This window comes from Leopardus geoffroyi, chromosome A1, assembly GCF_018350155.1.
Source record: "Leopardus geoffroyi isolate Oge1 chromosome A1, O.geoffroyi_Oge1_pat1.0, whole genome shotgun sequence".
In the NCBI taxonomy this organism is placed as follows: Eukaryota; Metazoa; Chordata; class Mammalia; order Carnivora; family Felidae; genus Leopardus; species Leopardus geoffroyi.
This window is the reverse complement of record NC_059326.1, coordinates 207,868,763-207,885,788: the sequence shown is the minus strand read 5'-3', so window position 1 is coordinate 207,885,788 and position 17,026 is coordinate 207,868,763. Positions and strand designations below refer to the sequence as shown.

Here is a 17,026-nt window from a genome sequence, read left to right as displayed (position 1 = left end):
CACCAGAAAAAAATGATAAAAGTTACATGGAACCCTTGATTGTTGTCTATCAGTACTTCATGCAATCTTTCCACTTCTCGTTTTTAACTGATGATAAATTCTAAGAGGGTAGTAGCCCTCCAGTATTCATAGCAGTATTCGGAATTAACGATATCCAAATAGGAAGTGATAGATTACAAAATCATCCCTGAGTAGTTACTATTTTCTTCATTCTTTTTTTTTTTAAATGTTTATTTATTTTTGAGACAGAGACAGACAGAGTGAGAGCAGGGGAGGGGCAGAGAGAGAGGGAGACACAGAATCGGAAGCAGGCTCCGCGTTATCAGCACAGAGCCCGACGTGGGGCTTGAACTCACAAATCACGAGATCATGACCTGAGCCCAAGTCTGATGCTTAACTGACTGAGCCACCCAGGCGTCCCTATTTTCTTCATTCTTAAGGTCCACTGGCTTCTAGGAAGTTAAGGGTCTCTTTCAAATTTCTGTTTCTGGTGCCATATCTTCTTGCTCATCTACATCTATACAAGTTGTTGATGAGGTCATTTACACCTTTGTTACTCAAGAGTTTGTTCCGTGAACCTCAGCATCAATTACCTGGCAACTTGGTAAAATGCAGAATGTTACACCTCATCTCAGACCTACTGAATTAGAATCTGCGTTTTTGACAAGATTCCCATGTGATGTGTATGTACGTTGAAACTGAAGACCATTGCTTTAGATGGGATTAGTTGCTAAAGACAAGAATCTCAGGACAGCGTGGCAAGGTGGGTCTGAGGCTTGTGCCCTGGGGAAAGGGCCACATGACAAGTACTAGGATAATTTTCTCTTATGAAAAAGCAGAGAAAAGAAAACAGGTTCACTTAGGCTCATGCTCATCACCTCAATCAGCCACTATTGGCCATTTAGTTAATTTCTTTTATTTACATAATTTTTTGATATGGGTATAAGTCCTATCCCACATGAAGCAGGCTTCTTCCTTCTCTTTCTATTGTGTCATGAGAATTTCTGCACATTAATATCATAGTCATCATGTAAATATTCAGGCTGGTATATTAATCATAACTTACTTCATACTTTTAAAAATTTTTAAACTCTTATTTATTTATTTATTTATTTATTTATTTTAATATGAAATTTATTGTCAAATTGGTTTCCATACAACACCCCGTGCTCATCCCAACAGGTGCCCTCCAAAATTTTTAAACTTTTAAATATTTTTTCTGACCCTTTCATGCATAGAGTTTTTCTGCATTTAAAGCTATTCCTTGCGTTGCATCCTCACAAATGCTAGTGTGGATGTGGGTTTTCTTTGTCTCCTGGAGCACTGTCTACATATTATCTTCAGTGACCTTTGAGTGTTAATACTACACTACTCATGCCTTTTATCCTTTGTATCCACATTCCATTTTCTCCTTTTGAAAGCCAACCACACCTCCTCCATGATAACTTTAGATCCATTTCCCCAACCTTGAGTCACTGGTTTTATTCTTAAAACTCCCATTTCAGTTCCTGTCCCTGAGTCACCTTCCTGTCATTAAAATTCGACTCAGAGTTCATGTTTCCACACAGACTGGCCAAGCTGATATGGGGCAGCCACGCTGACCATTCAATTTTAAATACAGGACACATAATTTTGAATTACTCTTCCCCGGACTTTAAGTGAAATAAGCTTCTTTTTAAAGTTTGACAAAAAACATTTCCATCTGTCAGTTTTAATAGCTGATCAAGCCAAAGAAGACAGGGCCTCTCTTGTGTACATTTGGAAGAGTATGTTGTATTAAGTGTGTCCCAATAGGAAATGAAAACAAGTAAATTTGCAAGGTAGGAAAACTGGAAATTCTGCATGTGACATGTGCTGTATAATTTCAAAACCAGATGACAGTAAGAGCCACTCACTGCTTAGCACAGTGGTTCTTGCTTCAGTATACTTAAGAATAAGCTAGGGGTCTTATGATCACAGGTTCCATCTGCCATCCCCCAGAGCTCATGACTTAGCAGGTCAAGAGTGGGGCCAGGCAACTGTGATTTTAACACACAAAGGGTTTTCTGATGCTGGTGCTCTGTGGGACTGCATTTTGGGAAGTACTAATTCGGCATTACTTTGGCACCACAGTGCCGAATATAGCAGGTGAGAAACGATAAAGAATGAAAATAAGATACGCTGATTTCAGCACCGCAAATCTCTAGTTTCTTAATGTTTTCCACAATTCATAAAGCATAGAAGAAACAAAGTTAATAAAACAAGGGTGATCAGGAAAACGTGTCTGATTATTAAATCCTGGAATGCCATATTGACAAAGAGTAAGCAGTGACTTACATTTCCCTTCTTCATTCCTGCAGAGAACTTTTGTATCATCAGTGCTTTGTATAACTTCGAGAGATTCACCGGGCTTCACCTGTAGATCTCTGGTCCCCCACCTTTTAGAAGTTAAGGAGGGTGCAACTTTGGTTGAATATAAAACTCTAATTTCACCATCATACTGGAAAAATACAAACATTTATATTATTGATTGATGTGTATTATTAAAGTAATCCATTTACTGACAGATTTATTAAGAAAGTCTTTGCTAGGGCGCCTGGGTGGCTCAGTTGTTTAAGCATCTGACTTTGTCTCAGGTCATGATCTCACTCATGGTTCGTGAGTTTGATCGTGCATCGGGTGAGCTGGAGCCAGCCTCGGGTAAGCCCTGCTTGTCTCTCTCTCTCCCTCTCAAAAAAAAAAAAAAAAAAAAAAAAAAAAAAAAGTCTTTGCCAAACAAGCAAAAAATAACATAAAAGCATTACAGAAAAATTTTCGAGAGAAAAGCCACTCATAATCTCACGAAACTAATATAATCATTATTTTTACAATTAAAAAATTTTAAGTGTACAGTGTGTTGATTTGATACACTCATATATTGCAAAATGATTAGCAGTGTAGCTTTACCTAACACCTCTATCGTTTCACATGATTACCCCTTTTTGTGGTGAGAACACCTAAGATTTACTCTCTTTACAACTTCCAAGTATATAAGGCAGTATTGCTAACTATAATCACCAGGCTATACCTGAGACCCCTAAAGTTCGTTCATCTCATAACTGAAAGTATGTACCCCTTTCACCAATATATCTCCTCCATCCGCCCACCCCAGCCTCTGGTAATTATCACTGTACCTTGTTTTTGTGAGTTTGGCCTTTGAAGAGTCCACATATAAGTGATATTATAGAGTATTGTCTTTCTCTGTCTGACTTATCTCACTTAGCATAAGGCCCTTAGGGTTGTCACAGTGGCAGGATTTCCTTCTTTTTCATAATTAATATTCCATTACATATACATCACATCTTTGTTTTATCCATTCTAGTTTTAGATTATCCTCTTACTAAAGTTCAAAGAACTAAATGTAAATGATTATTGCAGCATATATAGTGCATGTATGAGACTTCACTTAATTTGTTATAAAATAAATTAAAATCTAAAGTAAATTTTGTAGTAAATAAAGGAGTTAGGATGGATAACTCATATTGATAATTACACTTAAAAATTTTTTTTTAGTTTATTTATTTTGAGAGAGAGAGAGAGAGAGAATGCTCGCATGAATGGGGGAGCAGCAGAGAGAGAGGGAGAGAGACAATCCCAAGAAGGCTCCATGCTCTCAGCATGGAGCCTGACGCAGGGCTTGAACCCATGAACCGTGAGATCATGACCTGAGCCAAAACCAAGAGTCGGACGCCCGACTGACTGGGCCGCCCAGGTGACCCTATAATTACACTTTTAATAAGTGCACTGTGGTACTTAAAAGTCATTGTTTTTTTTTCATTAGCATTTTGTACTTTGTCTAATATTTAAATATGACATACTTTAAACTTTTTCCTGAAGTCTTTCTCTTCTTTTTCCTGCTTTTTTAGCTTCTTGGGGTCTTTTTCTTCTGTCTTAGCCTTGGCTCCTTGACTAAGATGGCAGAACACACATAAAACAACACTTAGTTTAGTTTGAAAAGAATAGTGTACAATAAAGACTTCATCCATCACTTAACAATTTTGTTCAATTTTGTTTTTAGTTGGTTCCTTTTCTTAGAAATCTAGTACATTCATTGTAGTAAATGATAATATTTCATACACGGAAGAGATTCTTCACAAGGATATAGTGAAAGTGGAAGTAGTGATTACTTATGTTGAACCATTGAAATGACTGAGGTATAGTGTAAACATGCTTACACATCAGAGGTTCCATATAATTCAGCCTATCTATTGTCAAACTCCCTCTATATTTTCAGCCCTTCCTAGGTAATTAAGTGGCCTGGCCACTGTCATAGAAGAGGCTTTTTGAAAAATAATGTTTTTTAAAAAATTGATTTTTATGTCTTGAAAAGTTTATCTATTTAAAAATAAAAAAGTTTACAATTCTAGTTGAATTTTCTTGAGCCGTTTTTCATATCTTCTTAAAATGGAGCCAAGCTGGCATCTCATAGACACCAAATGGACTCCAGCTGGTTGTCATTAGAAGGGTGAAGAAGCCTAAGATAGTGATTCTCCAGCCTGGACACATATGGGATCACCTGGAAGTTTTAAAAAAGTACCACTACTTATGTCTAATTCCTAGAAATTCTAGGAATTAAATAAATTCTATATATTTAAAATTCTAAATTAAAATTCTATAAATTAAATAAATTCTAATTAAGTAGAACTGAGTGAGGTCTAGATACTGACATACATACTTTATAGCTCCCCAGGTAATAGTAATTTGCAAACCAAGGTTGAGGGACATTTGCTAGGGCTGAATGTCTATGTTAGGGAAAGGTTGGGAATCTCTGAAGGAGGGAATTTTAAAATCAGAATTTTTGTGTATAATGAAAAATTCTAAACACTGGTATTAATTATTATCTAGCTTACCTAAAATAAATCTAGCAACTGATTTATTGAAAATGTTTGATTCTTTAACTTTTGAGTCTTGGGATTTAGTTCATCTACTGTGAAATGGATTAGCACATTATCCTTCCTTGGGTTCTGTATCCTTCCTCAGTTTCTCCTGTCTTATGGTCCTCTGGGCAGTAGTGGAATTGCTGTCCCAAATCAGCACTTTGGAGCCATCAGGACACACACGAGTGTTGAAAGTGCCCCGTGAGCTCTCTTTGAAAATACCTTACTGAAATTTAGATTTAGCTAAAAATAGAATATTCTGTTAGAGAACATAAAATAGTCTTAAAGTCTGAAAATAAGCAGCAGTAAAGAGAACGGTACCTATCACATCAAGTTTAACCAGCTGGGGTTTATTCTACTTGAAGAAAAGGTCCAGTGCATAACCAGGTACCTAGAGAGCTGTTTAATGGAATGTGGTGGCATTTTTACAGGAACATAAAACAGAAAAATGCATTTAAAAATGTCAGGGATAGAAGTGACTTCCCAATGGTGAGGAATTTTCAAACCGAACATATCACTGAAGAAGATTAGATTTTCCTTCCAGAAAAAAGGAGAACAATTCTCTTTTCATCTTGCATGTTTGTTTTGCCTGTGGAACTTGATCTTCACATAGAAATGATAATGTATTCTCCCTTCAGTTTCTTTGATCTTGAAACTTTCATTCAGTAAAATTAGCTTAACGGTGTTGGTAAAAAATAAATGCTAAATGAATACATGCTCATGCACTCTTGCAGCATAGCTTAGAAGACGCTATGTATTGTCACCCGTTTATGTCACTTTCAGCCTTTAACTAATCAAGGCCAAGATCTTTTTATTCATCCTTTTTTCCTGAGAAAGCTACAGACGTGTTCTTGCTTTCATACACAGTGTGTATCAGCTCATCACTTGTGTTTATTGGAATATAGAAAAATCTTACCATGTTATTTCCTATTTCAAAAGAAGTTTCTTTTTTTAATTTTTTTAAACAATTTTTTTAACATTTATTCATTTTTGAGAGACAGAGACAGAGTGCAAGCGGGGGAGGGGCAGAGAGAGAGGGAGACACAGAATCCAAAGCAGGCTCCAGGCTCTGAGCTGTCCTCACAGAGCCCCATGCAGGGCTCAAACTCACAGAGTCGGATGCAGGGCTCAAACTCACGGACCGCAAGATCATGACCTGAGCTGAAGTCGGACGCTTTACCGACTGAGCCACCAAGGCGCCCCTCAAAAGAAGTTTCAAAAGAGACTCCTTTTGTACTAACTGATCTTAACAGATTTTCATACAGTTTTAGCCTAAAATGAAATTGAAACCTTAGGTGAGCTGAAGAATGTCACTATTCACCTTGAACAGTTTTTTTTTTTTTTTTTAATTTGAATGGAACCTTTGAGAATCTGATGCTTTTGTGAAAAAGAGACATAACAAAGTCCTTTTAAAACATAAATCATTTTTTTTCATAAAAGGAAAAAAATCTTGTGGAGGACAGAAGAGATTTGAAGAAGTTAGGTGAGGGTTGAGACATAAACTAAGAAGTGCATTCAAGACAAAAAGCTTTTAGGAAAAGGGTAAAAATAAAGGGAGGAGATGAATTGGTGAGATCAGTCATGATCAGGCTCTCAAATATTTCCCCAGTGAATGAATATTTGGATGAATAAATGAGTGCAGACATCAGTGAGTCACAGGGCAGGGGATAATCAGGGGACCAGCAGCCGAACTACTGGGAGAGGGGGAGGGGAAGAGGGAAAAGCAAGGGAGGAGAAAGGAGAAGGGGGATCAGGGCTCTCCACCCACAAATGGAGCAGAACCCTTAGAGCTTGGCTCAGAGAGAGGACAGAGCAAACAGGAGCGAACACAGGAGATCCATAACCCACTGGGGTTTTATTCTAGTTGAATTTTCTGGAGCAGTCTGATTTCTGTCTCAAAATGAGGACATTTTAATTACCTCAGCTCTGCTGGTGGAGCAGGGAAATCGGACGCATCCACATCATCATAAACTTCATCTCCCATGTCTAACAAAAGACAAAATACCAAATGTTGAAACACTTTAGGTTTGAAGTTTTAAAATTATTATTATTATTTTTTAATTAAGTAGGTGCTACGTCCAACATGACCCGGAGATCAAGCGTCACATGCTCTACTGACTGATCCAGCCAGGGACCCCAGTTTGAATTCTGATATGAACATTCAGTCATGTTTTTAATTTAAAGATTTTTCTTTCAAAGACAACAAAAGAAGTTTCCCTGGGGTCTCTGTACATTTCTCCTGGAGGCAGTGTCTATTCCTTCAAAGGGAGAGGTTTTTCTCTCCCTAGATGCTTCTGTTAAATCTCCCTCAAGAAAGCCAGTGACCATGGTTGTAACTAGCATCACCAGGATAAGTCCCCCCAAAACAGTGACTGAGATTATTTGAAGATCCACACTTGTGATGAATGGAAGATAAGTAGATTGCTGACAAACAAATCAATATTACAGCCCATTGGCAGTAGGCAATAGAGATTGAAATCAAGATTCCTAGGGGATTTAGGATGCTAAGATAATATATATTATTTTATTTATATGTGTGTCTTTGTCTATGCCTGTCTATCTGTCCATCTGTCTGTCTATCTATTTATCTATCCATCCATGTATCATTCTTTTTTATTCACTGATCTGCTTGCTCCTTATTAACTTTTAATTTATAGCAATATTAGGTGTGGTATCACCTTAAAATAGAAAGAATATTTCTGTTAATAAGACAGATCTGGTACCAGCAGGTATTGAGAACCAGTATTGGTAGAAAGTGGCAATGACCTTAACTAGTACAATGGCTTTTCCAATCCATAGATACGTTTCTTCCTTCTAGAGCTCTTGTTAATAAAGTCAGGAGGATTGCTTCCTCTTTGTACCTATTGAGTTGCTCCACAGCAAATTAAGCTGAAGAGATGAGTTGAAGAGAGTAAAATGTTTTAAGGAATGATTATCATAGAAAGTTTAAATGCTCTCTGCTAGTGGCAAGGATTTAAATTCCTTTAAGAATTCCTCCTGTATCTGTAATGTAGAGAGTATATACATATATGGTATATACATATACTACACACACATGTGTCTCTGTGTGTATTCCCCCCGCCTCAGGTAATTAATTTTACAGCTATGTGAAGAATCCATAATAATATATAAAAATATGACATATGATTGGTTTCCAGAACAGGAAATATTACTGTTCCATGCACACGCACTTAAAACACACTTGAGAACAAAAGAAAATGAAAAAAAAAACCCCATAGTTTTTACTTAACTGATCACATTTGTTTCATTTTATACCTATCCTTTGTGGAGCTAAGATTCTTGAATGCTTTTTTTTTTTTTTAATTTTTTTAACGTTTATTTTTATTTATTTTTGAGACAGACAGAGACAGAGCATGAACAGGGGAGGAGCAGAGAGAGAAGGAGACACAGAATCTGAAACAGGCTCCAGGCTCTGAGCTGTCAGCACAGAGCCCGACGCGGGGCTCGAACTCACAGACCGCAAGATCATGACCTGAGCCGAAGTCGGACGCTTAACCGACTGAGCCACCCAGGCGCCCCACTTGAATGCTTTTTGAAAATTATACATTAAGATATAAGCTCATTATCAGCTCTTGATAAACTTTTATTAGTGCCTTACATACTTTCATGTTGACAACTGAACACGAGGTCAGATAACCAGTTTGGAAAAAGATTATCTGTGTGTTTAGTTTTCTCTTTCAATTTATTTATAAATTTAAATAAACTTTTTGAAAGCCCCTGAATATTCTTATGAGACATTTTATTTTGTTCAAAGTGAATTTAAGAAAAATCTTTTAAAGTTCTGTCTCAGATCTTTAAATTAAAAAAATAAGCTGATGGAAACTGTACAAAGAAGAAACTGTTTTATATTTAGCGGTGGAAGAATTTCCAAATACAATATAAATGATACATTTAAAAAAAACAAAGAAATTTAGATTTAGAAGGGCCTTGGTGGCATATAATCTGGTATATTTTTAGAAATCATTGCTCAGAGGCCCAATATATCAAGCTCTACTGAATTGGGGTGGATAAGAGATGGGAAATATCGATGTCCATCCCTGCCCACTTGTTTATTTCTCCTTCGTGACCCCTATGACTGGGTGAACTGTTTAAAAACCATCAAGATGAAAAATTCTCCTCTTCCCACTCTTTCACTGTTGAAGAACTGTGGAGCAGTTACTTGACAGCTTTACACAAGTTATGATTTCCAGAGTCAGAACTTTAATCCAGACACCATGACTATATCCAGTGCCTTCCCACCACCCTATCTGCAAAAAAAGAGATATAAAATATATACTTAATTTTTGTTACTTACCCAATTGTTTAGGAGGAGCAGGAAAACTGGAAAGAAAATGAGAACACAATTATAATCAGACCAATCTAAACACGGAAATTGAGTCCTTTATCTAGGGATAGGCCTGAACAAGTAATAGCCCGGAGGCTTATAAAGGCCAATTAATCCATTGACTATCATTCCTTTCTCATCCTCCATTTTTCCATGGAGTTTCAGTTTCTGTCCATCAATTTGGAATTTCATGAGGCTTTTTTTTTTTTAAACTCCAATGGTGGCCAAAAAGTCAACAGTCAAGACATTCAGTGGTTTATTTTGCTCATGGCCATTGGACCAGTATTTTCACATTTGTCCTACGAGGTTTGGGCATATTATCACATCAGAGTAAAATAAATGGACTCAGTGTTTTGGAGTCATTGTGGCATAGCTCAGGCCAACAGCTTTTATTTGACTAAAGGAGTAGAAATAGAGAGCTGAAATCAACAAAGGTCATAGGACTCTTTGCATGACCACGTTTTCCCAATATATGTACCCAAACAGGAGAATGGTGAATAAGAGAGGAATATCCACTGAAACTAGAGAGGGGGAGCTTATTAATAGAAGTGATCTGAAATTAGGACTGGGTGGCATTTAGTTGCAACAGAAAAAGACCTTTGCTTCTATTACTTTTTGAACTTTAAACACACACATAAACACACATTATTGGAAGAATGGTGCACAGTTACACTGAAGTGTGAGAGGTCGTTAGTTCAGATGATTTAAAATCAAAATTAGGAATGTGCAGGTGGAGCAGGAAAAATCATCTCTGCTTTTATTTCTAAGTAATGTCTGCATTTGAATAATTCTGCATCAAGAGAGGATTTTTTTAAAAAAAGAGGATTTGTTATGTTTACTTATAATTTTGAGTGTCCTGTTCACTAACTGTTGTTTAAGGTTTCACAAAAGAGTTTATAATGAGGAATTCTATGTGGAATTAACATTTTAGAAAGACTGTAATGAAATATGGAGACTCTAAATTTAACTACAAACACTTTAAATACTGTATTTAGAGAAAAGAAATTCCAAATTGCATCCTTATTTCCAGAAAACTAATTTTTAAAAGAGAATGTATATTTTGAAGAGTAGTCACTATATTATATAACGTGGCATTGGAATTGTGAGCTTTTAGATATGATGCTGCAGTTAAAAAAAAGTCCTACTCAATGGAGTGTATGTGTATGAGTGTGTGTGTGTGTGTGTGTGTGTGTGTGTGTGTGTGTGTTCATTTGTGTGTATTATCTGTGCATGTTTGTAGGGAAAGCAAAATATATCTTTGAACCATATGACGATTTTTGAAGACTTTGTGCTCTTCTGTAAATGTCTGAGTGTAAGGGTGACACAGTAAATAAGGCTCAGATGACTAATGGAAAATAACATTGAAATGACTTAAGCCTGTCAGAATTTGGTTATTGGTTATAAAATATTAGTAGCATTTGATTAAATTAATATTAGTGTAGTTATTGTGCACTGGATTTGGTTGGTTGACTCTTACGATGAACCTTCATTATTGTCTGACTCAGAGACTTTAGGTTTCTCTCGTATACTTTTCTTTTTGTCATCTTTTCCCTTTAACATCTTCAAAATCCCCCAGGACCACGAATTACTCTTCTCTTCAACCTGTAGTGTGGAGCTTAGGAGCATGCAGGCATTGATCAGAATGGAATAATCAGCGGAACACGAAGACATTGGGTGGACATTCAGATTTTTTATAACTATACTGCATTGATCATTCAGGCAGTAAGTTACTCATTGTAATCAACAAGATGATGCTTTCAGGTTTATAGGCCTCAGTCTTTGAATACTGCTGCTGCTAGGTTAAGTAGTAGGTAAGTTACTTTTTTTTCTATTTAGTGAAATTTCTTTTAGTTTTAAAATAGAAAGCTAAGTCAAAATTAAGTTTTAGACATCAATTTTGCTTTATGTCATGTTTAAAATTAAGTAATTAACAGATCTTAAAATTTAAAATATGCCATTATAAAAGTTTAAGCAAGTACAGAATTAAGTCTTATGCTGGTTTTGCCACAGATAGCAGATGGTCTCAGTGTATTTGGATTGCCTGTAACTCTGATCATTATATGGAGGATAGCCATGCATCAGATAAGCTCTCCAGAGATTACTGATTGATAAATAAATGATTGGGAAAAGTTTGAAAAAGAATCTACAGCATTGGTAATTCTTTATTCCTTTTTCATTTCTCTTTTTTTGTTGGGGTTCTTTCAAACAATATACCACTTCATCTGAAGTGTTGTGCAATTATACTTTCTGACTTAGGACTGCTATTAATTAAACATTCAAATAATTTTTGGTGTTATAATAAGGAACACTATATTTTGCTTTTTATTCTAACCAGAAATCAACATTAAATTTCAGTGTATCTAAAAATTTACAAGGAAGCAATTCACTGATTATTCTTACCCATCATCAGTATCTTCCTCTTCGATCCCATCGTAAATATCATCATCTGGGGGAGGTGGGAACATCCCTTCATGTGGATTGGCCAAGGGGAGAGAATCTTCTGTTAATTTTGTAATTTTTTCAGGTAATAGTCACTCAAATTTGATAGTAAATCTGCCTTATTTAACTGCAGAAAAAGTTTCTTAATAACCATGTAACTAAAAAATAACTTTATGTTCCTATTCTCACATAGATAGTAGGTAAATGAATTTTTTTGTTGAATATTTTTAAAGGAATTCTTAGAGATGAAATTTAGTAAATGTAGAAAGAGTGCCGAGCTTTGGAGATAAAAGGGATGGGGAAGAATAAATATGAGAAAAAAAATAAAATTGAATAGAGTGTAGAGTTAAATACTGTGGAAAAGAGGAAGGAGGAGGCGGTAAGAAAATTTTAATTAATAGTGAGGAGACATTCAGGAAAATATACTGATCAAGATATAAGTGAGGGAAAACAAATAGAATGAAAGGTGAATTTGTGAATATTGGTAGTAGCTCTGGTTCATTTAATCAAAGTGATATTTTAAGGGTTAAACCCTTTGTTGTAAACCCTTAGGAACCTTGCTGTTTGACAAATATTTATTTAACAAGTGTTTATTGAATACCTCCTCAATGCAGAAATATGTACAAAGAACTTGAAATCTGACTTTTAGGATGAGTATTTTAGCACTGTAAATTAGTGCTAAAGGTATTAGTAAAATATCTTTATTTTGGTGATGAGCAAATGAGGAGTCTTTATACGTTATCATCCAAATAAGGATACTTCTGAAAGTGAAGGGGGACACTATTAATAACTGTGCTCAGACAACTGGCATAAATTAAGATTGCCCTGGGCACGCTGGAAATGGAGTCACCCCATGACTCATAACAAACTTGGAAGAGAGAAGTGACTTCGTTAGGGTCACTCAGTGACCAGGACTGGAATCCAGGTCATTGGCTTCCAGTCCAGTGGTCTCTCTACCACTTAAAGATCTTCTTCATTATTTGCAGACAAAAGCATCTTGTAGTGATGACTTGAAGAAACTGCTGATAAAAGTTTGTGGCTTACCTCCACTTCCACTCTGACTGTGGCTAGGAAAAAAAAAATAAATTAAATTAGCATATGAATTATGTAGCTATTGGGAAGAGAAGTACATGTATTGAACAGTTATACAAGAGAGAAATAACATTGCAGTTAAAAGTTACCAGAATGTTTTATGTGAAGAGGAAGAGACATTGTTCTTTATCACAATAGATGAGTAATAACAAGGTAAAAACAAAACAAAACAAACCTAATAAGGATCAGATAAAGTTTTCAAAACAATGTTAATGTTTGCTTCTAACATTTCCCATGAGGTAGTTTTTAGCTTATACATTATTACACCATTCCATACATGGATAGATTTATGAAAAACAACCAACCAACCAACAGTATTATTCCAGGAATCATACAAACCCATTAGTTTTTTAATGCTTTTTATATTTTACTTATTTTGAAAAAGAGAGAAACAGCATGGAGGAGGGACAGAGAGAGGGAGAGAGAATCCCAAGCAGGCTTCATGCTATCAGTGCAGAGCCAGATGTGGGGTTCAAACTCCCCTCACAAACTGTGAGATCATGACCTGAGCCGAAATCAAGAATCAGATACTTAACCGACTGAGCCACTCAGGCACCAGGAACCATTATTGCATTCAATTCAATTTTCTTTTAATATGTTATCGCCAGAGCATTTAACTCTTAGCCCAGTAGCATTATATTCTTTTTTAAAGGGAGAATTTCTAAAAAAAAAAAATGGAAATCTTACTCATGAAATATTATTCTTATTATTACATATAATGTGGCCCCTGATTTTCTAAATTCAGATTGCCTGTACTTTTTGTTTATTTCTAGAACATTCTATATTTTCCCCATTAAAATTTTTTTGATGTTTATTTATTTTTGAGTGAGGGAGAGAAACAGAATGAGAGGGGGGTAGGAGCAGAGAGAGAGGGAGACACAGAATCCGAAGCAGGCTCCAAGCTCTGAGCTGTCAGCACAGAGCCCAACGTGGGGCTCAAACTCACAAACTGTGAGATCATGACCTGAGCTGGAGTTGGACAATAAACCGATGGAATAACCCAGGCACGTCTATATTTTGCCTATTTTATAATCATCTATTTTCTTGCCTCAGTCTCCCACTAAAATGTGAGCTGTGCTACAGCAAAGGAAGAGTAGATTGTGAGAACTGGAAAAATCTCAGAAGCCTGGTTTAATCCCCTTGTTTTGCAGAAAGGAAATGAGAAATGGAATGACTTGACCAAACTCACTTCTAATGAACTGAAGAGCTGAGATAGGAACCTTGGTGCCCTGCCTTCCTGTATAGTGTTGCTTTGTCTATACCTCACTGCACTCCCTGTAAGCACCATTTTCGACCTTTGGATAATCTGCCTCCAACAGGTATCAGTCTGATATTACAACCATACATTATTAATTATACACTCATATCTGATTCTTCAATCTTAAGGTCAGAGTAAAGGAAATTGGCCTGACACAGATCTATGGGTTAATTTAGAAATAAAACCTACCCTTACTAATGGAACTCTGTAGCAAAGCATGCTATAAATGTCCTAATATATAAATAAGGAGTTGATTTTTAATGAAGTTTAAGTATATTCTCCACTTGCTTACATACTGTTTTCGCATTCATTTTGTCTGACATTTCCCTTTGAGCATGAAGCAAGCAGTCAGGATTATGCGAAAACTTGCAGTTTTGGTTGGCTGCCACTCCTGGCAAATAGAATTCATCCTGGACAATGAATACCAATCTCATACCAATCCCCAAAGAACAGGGTTTTAATAATCAGGAGCAAAGCTGCCGCACATCATTTTCTTTTTAGAGCAATTCTTCAATTTCCTAGACTTGTCTGTTTGGAATTCAAAGCACTCACCAGCTGAAGTGGAGGTAAGGAGAGGAGAGGGTGAGAAAAAAGGGAAGAAAACAAGGGAAGGAGAAATGTAAGGAAAAAGGTTGGGGAGCAGGCAGAGAAGCAAGTTTGTCACGTGATGGGGAAGTATATGTGTGTGTGTGTGTGTAATTTCCTTTTCTTCAAGGCCTTGTTAGCTATTACAGAAATTGCTTTAGTTGAGAAAAAAAGGAGAAAGACAGCGGTCGGGACCTGTGTTTCTAAGCCTCTTGTCTGCTCACAGAGTCTGAAGTTTGAAGTCAGTTCCCCCTTCTCTGGAGGAATAGGGGAGAGCAGGGTGCGGGGACAGAGGGGGCTTCTGGAGAAGGGGAAAGGGGATGGTGCTTTACTCCAACTCTAGCCGGGGCAGCTCCCGGCTGTCCTCAACATCTTTCCTTGTTCTACTGAGGACAAAGCCTGTTCTGTTGTGAGATCTCACAGGCAACAGCTGTAGCTTCAAAAAAAGAAAAAAAAACACTTGTGTTTTCATTTTCTCTTCTTTCGCTTTCTTATTAAATATGCATACGGGGGGGGGGGGGCCTGGGTGGCTCAGTCAGTTAAGCATCCGACTTCAGCTCAGGTCGTGATCTCACGGTCCGTGAGTTCAAGCCCCGCATCAGGCTCTGTGCTGAGAGCTCAGAGCTTGGAGCCTGTTTCAGATTCTGTGTCTCCCTCTCTCTGCCCCTTCCCCGCTCATGCCCTGTCTCTGTCTCTCAAAAATGAGTAAACGTTAAAAAAATTAAAAAAATATGCATACCGGCTGCAAGATGCTAGTATATACTCTGGGGCTGTATTTGTTTAAGATATTGAACGTTAAAACCATGCACCTCCTCCAGCTCCATTTTGTTAAATGGAAGATTCTTTTTCTGCTGCATGCTTACTAATCAGAGCATGTTTAAGAGTTGCTGTCTGTATAGACTCGATACAATGGAAAAAGTAATAGTATTAATTAGGGGAAATAGTTGCCACTTACGGTTAAATAATATTTCATTTTAAGAACATCACCCATTTTCACGGATTTATTATTTTTTCTTGAGTTTGTATATCATAAATATGTATTTATTAATATTACTGGGGTTCTTTACTCTCAAAATAAGAGAATTTTTTAAAATAAAGCTAAAGTATATACATTGATAACAGACACGGAATGACATACGCATGTACAGGAAATTTTGTACGTCTCAGAATACGGCCTTTTAAAACTTTGACCTCAAAACTGGCATTTACAAACCCCTACGCTAGGTCAGAGTGTTTCTGATTACTAGAGCCAATTTATGATCTGTAAACTCCAGGGCACATGTGGCATGTTTTGATATGTGTTGCATAATTTATGGAGTATTTATTAAATGTACCACAAAATGTGCAACATGTATCAAAACACGATGAGAAGACATTGCAGGTCTATTTAGAAAGACAAAACTGCCAGAAAGCCTCATGACAAATTTAACTGATGACATGAAGTGAACAACTACAGGAAGGAAATGGAATTCTTCCTACATTTTATAAGTATATTACTATTTTGATCATTTCACATTGTAAAAATGTTTGATAATTGAAACTTTTTTTTTTGAACTTTGAGTTATGAAGAATGCAGACCCATTTTTACCCAAGTGAAGAGCTAGCCCAGATTGTGTGTTTTGAGATCACAGTGGATGTTTCCCAATTCTACAAAATGGGCACAGGAAACAAGGATTCTTAAGTGGGCTGGAGATTTTCATCTTCCTTTACCTTCAGCTTGAAGGGGTTATGGATTTACCAAGAAAAGGGACATATTGGAAGGAGGAAGGAATGAAAGAAGGAAAATGGAAAAGCAAGAAGAAGAAGGGACGGGGAAGACCAGAGCTGGGAAAAGGAGCCAGAGAAACAGGGATGGAGAAAGGCAGTCGAGGAACTGAGAAGGGAAAAGACGGGAAGAAAAAGTGCATGGGAGATAGCCAATCTCCCCTCCTGCCTCCTCCAGTAAGGATGTCTTGTTGTGTTCCTCTGCCCCAGGAAGACGTTTCCATAATTCCTACAGGGAAGGCCATTCCAATCTACTGGAATGAATGGTCCAGCAAAAATAAATTGGACCCTTTGCTGATTCACAGGGATCACAGAGAATTGAGCTTTTGCTTTTTATGTTTAAAATTTCTTTTTTAAATGTTTATGTATTTATATTTTTTTGAAAGAGAGAGAGAGAGAGAGAGAGAGCATAAGCAGAGGACGGGCAGAGAGAGGGGGAGACACAGAATCCGAAGCAGGCTCCAGGCTCCGAGCTGTCAGCACACAGCCCGTCGTGGGGCTCAAAGTCAGGAACCATGAGATTATGACCTGAGTCGAAGTTGGCCGCTCAACCGACTAAGCCACCCGGGCACCCCTTACTTTTTTACATTTAAAGAGCAAAGTAGGGGGGTGCCCGGGTGGCTTAGTCGGTTAAGCATCTGACTTCGG

The 17,026-nt window shown here is 37.0% G+C and overlaps 1 protein-coding gene across 3 annotated transcripts in view; it reads right to left on the bottom strand.

Moving 5' to 3' along the window:
- The window catches only part of FYB1 (FYN binding protein 1), a 162,316-nt gene that overhangs the window by 11,224 nt on the left and 134,066 nt on the right, over positions 1 to 17,026 (bottom strand). For 2 of the 3 annotated variants that reach the window (XM_045439740.1, XM_045439734.1), the window contains exons 10-16: positions 12,724 to 12,746; positions 11,641 to 11,707; positions 10,718 to 10,855; positions 9,211 to 9,236; positions 6,815 to 6,881; positions 3,837 to 3,927; positions 2,317 to 2,479 (exon numbers count right to left, since the gene is read on the bottom strand). In XM_045439740.1, coding sequence (XP_045295696.1) covers positions 2,317 to 2,479; positions 3,837 to 3,927; positions 6,815 to 6,881; positions 9,211 to 9,236; positions 10,718 to 10,855; positions 11,641 to 11,707; positions 12,724 to 12,746 — 575 coding nt within the window. The remainder of the gene's footprint in view (positions 1 to 2,316; positions 2,480 to 3,836; positions 3,928 to 6,814; positions 6,882 to 9,210; positions 9,237 to 10,717; positions 10,856 to 11,640; positions 11,708 to 12,723; positions 12,747 to 17,026) is intronic. The other variant, XM_045439748.1, reaches the window with a different exon arrangement.